This window comes from Crocuta crocuta, unplaced genomic scaffold (assembly GCF_008692635.1).
Source record: "Crocuta crocuta isolate KB4526 unplaced genomic scaffold, BGI_CrCroc_1.0 scaffold886, whole genome shotgun sequence".
NCBI classification, from domain to species: Eukaryota; Metazoa; Chordata; class Mammalia; order Carnivora; family Hyaenidae; genus Crocuta; species Crocuta crocuta.
Window position 1 is genome coordinate 239,331 of NW_027530624.1, and position 8,147 is coordinate 247,477.

Here is an 8,147-nt window from a genome sequence, read left to right on the forward strand (position 1 = left end):
CCCACCCACAGCCCTATGGTGGCACGAGGGGGAAGGTCAGTGGATGTGTGTCCCCTTTGTTCCCCAGGTGACAGCGGGAAGGTGACCACAGTGGTAGCGACTCTAGGCCAAGGCCCAGAGCGCTCCCAGGAGGTGGCTTACACAGACATCAAAGTGATTGGCAATGGCTCATTTGGGGTCGTGTACCAGGCACGGCTGGCTGAGACCAGGGAACTGGTGGCCATCAAGAAGGTTCTCCAGGACAAGAGGTTCAAGGTAGCTCGGGGTGAATGGGGACAAGGCGGTGTGACCAGGCGTGATGGGTGAGAGGGCCCTAGTGAGGGTGCTGGATTTGGGTTTTCACAGGGGATCTGAACACGGGGCAGAAGAGAAAGGAGTGAATTGTGTGGAAGATGGGAGTGGGGGTTCCAGGAGAGCCCAGAGCTGATGTTGGGCTTTGCTCTGGGTGAAGTGCTTTGTTAGCCAAATTGCTATTTATTTAATTGACGTGAAGATTCTCTGAGGGTAGATACAGGTGTCTTATTCTCATTCTGAGACTGAGAACCAGATAAGAGAATTGAGTTGAGAGCAAGACTGCACTCTGGCTTGTCTGATTCTGAAGCCGTCTGCCTTACCCGCTAAGTTACACTTCCGCCCAGAGGAGAAAGGGAGCTGGTGGAGGTGATGAGTGTGTTTGTGAAGGTCGCGCTCTGACCCAGGTGCTTGGCGAGCGCAAGATGAAATCCAGCCTGTACTCTGCTCACCAAACCATTTGCCTCGGTCTGGGGAATCTGTCCTCCGCTGGAGACAGATGTGCCCTGTAACCTAGGGGAGGCCCAGGGAACAAAAAGGAGATGGAAGTCGAGGGGTAGTTGGTGTTGCAAGGACCGGCGTTTGGGAGCTCAGGCTAGCCTGCATATAAACGAACTGAGCCTAGGCTGGGAGCGAACCAGGTCAGGGACTGGGTCTTGGCAGTGAGGACCCTTGGACAGGAGGAGCTCCAGGGTGTGGGCCAGAATTTGATTAGTGTTGAGTCCCAGAAGTGCGAGGCATCGGAGGGCGGGAGTTCCGAGGCCAGATCTCAGGGGAACAGAGACTAGGGAAGAGACTGAGGCTGGATCACCTTTGGGCAGATGGAAGTCTGGAGTCTGGGACTTACGATCCAAGCCAGGATTCAAGGGCCCACATGCCTCTAGGGAAGGCAGTAGAGAGGATGGGGGACCAGGGTGAACTGGGTGGCCAGTACTTGTCTGTTGGCACTTGGGCCTTGTGTGGCCACATCGTCAGATTTTTCAAGATGAGCAGGGAAAGTGGATTCATGTGAAGACACCTGATTTTCAAATGTCAGCAACACGTTGGGAATCTTTGAACAGTGGGTTGAAGAAAGCTCATCTGTAGGTTGGGTTTAGCCCATAGGCCTTCAGCTTGGGTGTGAGGGGAATGGATTGGGGTGAGGAATGAGGGGGTGTGCCAGAGGGGCCCTGGACCTGTGACGCAAGGAGTAGCCGCCTGGCTCTGTTGGCAGGTGTGGAGGAATAGGGTGCCAGGGAGGGGAGGCGGGGAGCGTCAGCCATTGTCTCAGGCACTTTCCTTTCGCTCCCAAGAACCGAGAGCTGCAGATAATGCGTAAGCTGGACCACTGCAATATCGTGAGGCTGAGATACTTTTTCTACTCCAGCGGGGAGAAGGTGAGGCCTTGCCCACGCGGGGGAGCCCCGCACCTTGACTCCACCCGTGTTCCTGCCTGCCTTTCTCGTGACTGCCAGTCCTTCCCCCGTTATCCCCCACAAGCCTTCCCTCCCCCTCCCCGCTCTTTCCTCACAGTGCCTCACACCTCTCCTTTGCTCTCTGCAGAAAGACGAGCTTTATCTAAATCTGGTGCTGGAATACGTGCCCGAGACAGTGTACCGGGTGGCCCGCCATTTCACCAAGGCCAAGTTGACCATCCCTATCATCTATGTCAAGGTGGGCAGGCGAGCAGGCTGCTGGGACCCAGGCCTCCAAAGCCAGGGGCTCTGGATCCTCCTGCCATCTGTGGGGTCCTTCTTCCTCCTGACTTTATGTTGGTCTCTGGAGGCCATGTGTTCCCTGCCCTTGACTCCATAACCACCGTAGGCAGAGCTTGCCAAATGCAGGGCAGGCCAACCTGACCAAATCAGGGAGGCAGGCCACCTGGGGTCTGGGGAGGCTGCAGGGTACCTCCTTGGGTCCATCCTGGGCACAAGTACTGTTGGTGGAGTTAGAATCGGGATGGGGACCGCGAATATGAAGGGAGAGATGCTGATGCCAGAGTCCTGGCTTGTAAAGCCTTGGCAGAGGGGGGTGGGAAGGAGGCAGGGTTGGAGGAAGGTTGGTGTTTACAGAACCCGGGAAGTATCTGTGCAGGCTCATTCCCCAGGGCCTGGTGCTGTGCCCCGGGTGTTACTATCTCTCAGGATGTGTTTGAATGAATGGGTGAAGGAAGGAAGGAAGGAAGGAAGGAATGAATGAATGAATGAATGAATGAGCGAGCCAGCCTAGGGGTGATGTGGAGAACGGAGGCTGGAGCAGCTTTCTGCATTTGGAGGAGGTGGAAGGGTTCGGGTTGGCTGACGGTTCCTCCTCCTGCTAGCTTTAAGACCGCTGGGCCCAGGTGAGCCACAGAGCTCCATCAGTGGTTGGCGCTGGGGGACCGCGCCTCCCAGGAGGGGAGTCCTCTGGTTTGGTGAATCCCTACTGTGGCTGCCTGTGTGCTGAACCCAACGCTGAGCAGTTCCAGTGGCCTTGCTGACCGAGACCCAGGCTGTGTTCCTGAAGAGCTCTTGGTTTAGTGGAGTAGACAGCTGTCGTTACAAAGAACTATAAATCTACTAGCAACTGCCATAGTAGAAGGATCAGAGGGAATTCTGGAAACAGGAGGTCCCCGGCCCTGCCTGCTTTAGGGGTGAGAAGGATCAAGGAAGGCTTCTGGGAGATCATCAGGTGGGGAGTGAGGAAGCAGCATCTCTGGCCAGGGGCAGTGGGAAAGGAGGGGGGCGCCCAGGAAGCCGGCCCGAGCAGTTACGACGTGCTGGGCACCGGCCTGGGCCCTGGGGGACATGGCAGTGATGAACACACGAAGATCCCTGCTCTCTTGGCACTTACATTCTAGCCGGTGGGAGGGAGAGTGGCAGGAAAATCCAGCTGGAGGGAAGCGAGCTTGTGGGTGGTTTTGACTGGCAGATGAAGGCAGCTGAGTCCTTCCTATAGCCAGTGGTTTGGAGCTGAGCGGCCGGCTCCCACCGGGCCTTCCTCATGCGTGCGTGTGTACGTATCAGGCTCTTGCCGAAGCGGGTGACCGGCAGTATTCTCAAGTCTCAAGGTGCAGGGCAGCGTCAGCCCTGAGGGGCCTGTTGCAAATGCCCCATCCCGAACTTACTGAATCAGAACGGGGAGCAGGGGGGGGGGGCNTGTTTTGACAAGTGGGCCTGGTGCAGAGTACAGTTTGAGGACCCAGGGGCTGTGGAAGAGTTTCTGAGTCAATTGTAGAGGTGCTTGGAAGGGCTCTTGAGGCCAAGAGGGTGGAGCGCTGGCAAGTTCTGTGGGCAGCACTGGGCCACAGTTGTGCTGTCCCCTGCCTGTCCCAGGTGTACATGTACCAGCTCTTCCGGAGCTTGGCCTACATCCACTCCCAGGGTGTGTGTCACCGTGACATCAAGCCCCAGAACCTGCTGGTGGACCCCGACACTGCTGTCCTCAAGCTCTGCGATTTTGGCAGGTGGGTCTGACCTGGGGTGTGCTGGGGGTCAAAGGAGGTGAGGGGGGACCCCGACCCTGGCCTTCTGTTTACTCCCACCCATCTCTTCCCACAGCGCAAAGCAGTTGGTCCGGGGGGAGCCCAACGTCTCCTACATCTGCTCTCGCTACTACCGGGCCCCAGAGCTGATCTTCGGAGCCACTGATTACACCTCGTCCATTGGTCAGATTTCTGGGAGGGCGGGGGTGGGGAACGGCAGTCAGGGTGGTTTTTTGAGTTCTTTCTGTGTGTTGTCTGCCAGGCCCGGCGATAAAAGCTTAACATGTGTTCTTTCATCCAGTCCTCACCAACTTTGGAGGGCGATGCTGTCGTATGCTTGTTTCATAGATGAGCAATCTGAGGCTGAGAGCGGTGAGGCCGCCTGCCTGCATTCGCACTGCTGGGGTTGGGAAGGGCTGGGCTTTGAAAGCTGACCTGACTCCAGAGTCCATGCCTGCTCTGGAGCCTCCCAGTCAGCCCTCTCTTCGCGCCCTGGGGGGGTGGGGTGGGGAGGGGCCGACGGTGACCTTGGGGGGAATAGAGGCTCTCCACTAGGAGGGTGTGACTTGATCACAGGGCCTCTGTGCCCTTCCCCGTTGGTGGGGATGGCAGTGCTACCTTCCAGGCCCGAGGAGAGGGCATGAAAGGGTTTGGAGAGACCATTCATCAGCAGTGTGGAGGAACTGAATGGTCCTTAGGTGTGAACTTGTGCTTTGGGGGTCAAGGTACAGACCAGGGAGGGGGACGAGACTACCAGGCTGCAGCTGCTTCTGTGGGCAGGACAGAGGCTAGGCCTGGGAATTAAAGCCCGAAGAACACAGATGCCTGTTCTAGGTATGTTGGGCTGTCTGAAGGCCGGAGGCAGAGCAGGGGCTTACTGGGGTCGCCCAGGGGAGAGAGGCACTTAAAGCTGGAAACACTTAGAGTGGAGAGTGCAGCAATCGGTCAGGCCTGGAAGTTCCACATCAGGCTCCAGCGTTCCTGAACTGTGGGACCTTGAGCAGGGTGCTGCTTCCCAGGGCTGAGACAACGGGGGTCCTGGCACCCTCGGGATGACTGGGGTGGGGATAGAAGCGCTTGTGAGGGGATGGGTGGAGAAGCCCTGACCCTCCCCCATTCCCCTTCAGATGTGTGGTCAGCTGGCTGCGTACTGGCTGAGCTCCTCCTGGGCCAGCCCATCTTCCCCGGGGACAGTGGGGTAGACCAGCTGGTGGAGATCATCAAGGTGAGGGCACGGCAGGGCGGGGGGGGGGGGGGGGGGGTGGCTGACGGATGGGGGCTTTGGCTCAGACCTCTCCCTTTCTCCAGGTGCTGGGAACACCAACCCGGGAACAAATCCGAGAGATGAACCCCAACTACACGGAGTTCAAGTTTCCCCAGATTAAAGCTCACCCCTGGACAAAGGTGGAGAAGGGTTAGGGGCTCAGGCAGCATGGCTGAGGTCCCCTTTGGAGGCCAGCTGCTCTTGGGGACCTGGCTAGAGTCAGGGCTTGGGAGTGGGTTAGTAACTCCTCACATTTCCAATTTTATGGCATCTTCCATACTTGAGAAGGTGAGGATCGACAGTAAGTTCGAAAGCACCATTTTTATGGTGGGGAAACAGGCTCATAGCAGGGCCAGTCCTGCCATGGGACCTGGGTGAGCTGCTCACCCCAAAGGAGGCGACTGGCCCTCAGTGGCAGTGCCTCAGCTGGAAAGTGGGTTTGCGGGAGTTGGGCAGTCATGATTGCTGCAGGCCCCGTGGCGACGCGGTATGGGGTAACACAGTGCTAGGGCGTCTCACCCTGGTGACCTCTGTCCCCTCCCCCTAAGGTGTTCAAATCCCGAACGCCGCCAGAGGCCATCGCGCTCTGCTCTAGCCTGCTGGAGTACACGCCGTCCTCGAGGCTGTCCCCTCTGGAAGCCTGCGCCCACAGCTTCTTCGATGAACTGCGATGTCACGGAACCCAGCTTCCCAACAACCGCCCGCTTCCCCCCCTCTTCAATTTCAGTCCTGGCGGTGAGGGCTTGGCTGGGATCTAGGGAACCAGAGGGGCAGGCAGAGACTGTGGAGGAGTGCGTGGTGTTAAAGACAGGAGTGGGACACTGAGGGGTGGGCTACAGGAAGGGCCTGGGGCTCAGGAGACGCCCCCAAGACAGGAGACCCGAACCCGCTTAACCCGTGCCCTGTGATCACCTGTGCTAGGTTCCCCCCGGCTTTTCATTTAAAGTATTCAGTGGCTACACCCTTGCCGAGAGCTGGGACCTTAACCTGGTGCCCCTTTCTCACCTCGACCCCGTCTCCCAGTGCCCTGCCTCCTGACTGGGCATGTCCATTCCTGTCTCTAGAACTCTCCATCCAACCATCTCTCAACGCCATTCTCATCCCTCCTCACTTGAGGTCCCCAGCGGGCACTGCCACCCTCACTCCATCCTCACAAGGTAAGTCAGGGGCCATCGGCGGCAGATGAAAGCCTTTCTCAGCCTGTTCCCACAGCCCCGGAGTTTCCTGCACGTGTGTGGAGCCTGTTGACATTTTGATCTTACACATCTTGATGGTCACCTTTGTAGGCTATTATCGTCTATATGTGTGTTTAAGTGCTAACTAGAAAGCCAAAGACAACTGTTTGGCGTGCACACACAAATAGTTAAATCTGTTGCCCACGTTTGAAAATTGAGGCCATCGCGTGTACAAATGCAGATTTCCCGTCTCTCCTGGGGAGGAAAGTGCGACTGGGCGGCGCGGTACTGTCAGCTGGGGCCAGGTTCCAGCTGCCCTTTTATGTGGGGCCTGGCCCTTTGGCATTTGAGCAGGAGACCCTGGGCCCAGAGTGGCAGCTGCCCGATTCTCACGTAGCATCCCCCACCGAGCCCCTGCTCCGGGAGGGACGGAGGTCTGCAGGGCAGGGGTTAACTGTCTGCTTCTTCCTCCCCCTCAGCTTTAAGTGAGGCTCAGACCGGCTCGGAATGGCAGTCGACCGACGCCACAGCTCCCCTCACTAACTCTTCCTGAGGGCCCCACCGACTACCCTTCCATCTGGGAGCCTCCAGTGGGGCTGGGAAGGGGGACCATAGCCCATCAAGCTCCTGACCTGGCTGGGCCCCTAGACTAGAGGGCAGAGGTAAATGAGTCCCTGTCCCTATCTCCAGTCCCTCCTCACCAGCCTCACCCTATGGTGGGCTTTTTAAGAGGATTTTAACTGGTTGTGGGGAGGGAAGAGAAGGAAGGACAGGGGGCTGGAGGCATGAGGACCTCCTGCCCCCTCGGCCCCCTCCCCTCCTCCCAGGCCTACACTCCTCCAACCCCCTTCCCCTCCTGTGTCCCTTGTAAATAGAACCAGACCAGCCCGTCTATTCCTCCTCCCTTCCCTGCTCCCCCTTCCCCCTCGGGTGTAAATAGATTGTTATAATTTTTTTCTTAAAGAAAACGTCGATTCACACCGTCCAACCTGGCCCGCCCCCCCTTCTACAGCTGTGTCGCCCCTCCTGTCCTCTGCCCCTAAGGTCTCCCCCCTCCTTTCCCGACCCTGGAGGGCTGGGGGCGGGGTGGGCGGGGGAGCTCCTGATGTCTTAGTTTCCACAGTAAGGTTTGCCTGTGTACAGACCTCCGTTCAATAAATTATTGGCATGAAAACCTGCTTCCTGTCTGGCTGCCTTGTTTCCACAGAGGTGAGGGTGGTGCCTGAGGGCTGTCCTGGGGGACGGGGCCCAGTGGACACACCATGTTGGGCTGTTGGAGGTCTGAGTCCCAAACCTGCCTCACAGGCCCAGCTTTCCTGTGCCTCAGCTCCCCTCTGCACATGTGACAAACGGAGTCTGGCTTATCCACTGCAGAGACCTGGGGGGGCGGGGGCCTGCCTCACAGACCCAGCACTGTCATCCCTAGGTGACAGTTGAGAAAACTGGGGGTCAGAGGTCAAGGCTACAGAGTGGAAGTGGCAGTCAAGAGACTTTGAACAAATGGCTCTGAGTCTCACAGCCCAAGCTACATGCTGTTTCATAGGGACACTGGATGGGGAGGGGTCACTCAGTCCAAAACAGCCTGGATGTAGACCCTTAGTGGGCACAGACAGGGGCAGAGTAGGTGTCCTCAAGCCCTAACAGATGTCCAAGCTTTTGTGTTTTAAACAGGGCACATACCTGGCCCACACCTAGGGATGCTGGGAAACGACAAGCGTGGGAAGGTTGGCGCAGAGAACTTGGTTTCTCCCCTTCCTTGGAAAACATGCTGGGGCCAGACGGTGGGGCCACGGGCAGAGGGCAGGGGCAGCTGCAAGTGCGGCCAGCAGGGCGCGAGGGCAGGGGGCCTCGCAAGTGGACGGAAGAGCAGCTGATAACGTCCTTCACTGGACTTTGCTTGTGAAGAAAAAAACGAAGGTTTTTTTTTTTTTTTTTTTTTTTTTTTTTTTTTTTATATTTTTTTGAAAAAAAGGGG

At 57.5% G+C, this 8,147-nt stretch overlaps 1 protein-coding gene across 1 annotated transcript; it reads left to right on the forward strand.

Moving 5' to 3' along the window:
* GSK3A (glycogen synthase kinase 3 alpha) lies at nt 1-7,350 on the forward strand. The gene is made up of 10 exons (XM_077768154.1): nt 1-255; nt 1,584-1,667; nt 1,834-1,944; nt 3,585-3,715; nt 3,810-3,916; nt 4,861-4,958; nt 5,042-5,137; nt 5,546-5,732; nt 6,062-6,154; nt 6,652-7,350. Exons 1-10 carry the CDS (start codon nt 16-18, stop codon nt 6,723-6,725), a joined length of 1,221 nt encoding a protein of 406 aa, XP_077624280.1. The 5' UTR covers nt 1-15; the 3' UTR covers nt 6,726-7,350.
* The last annotated feature ends 797 nt before the right edge of the window (nt 7,351-8,147 follow it).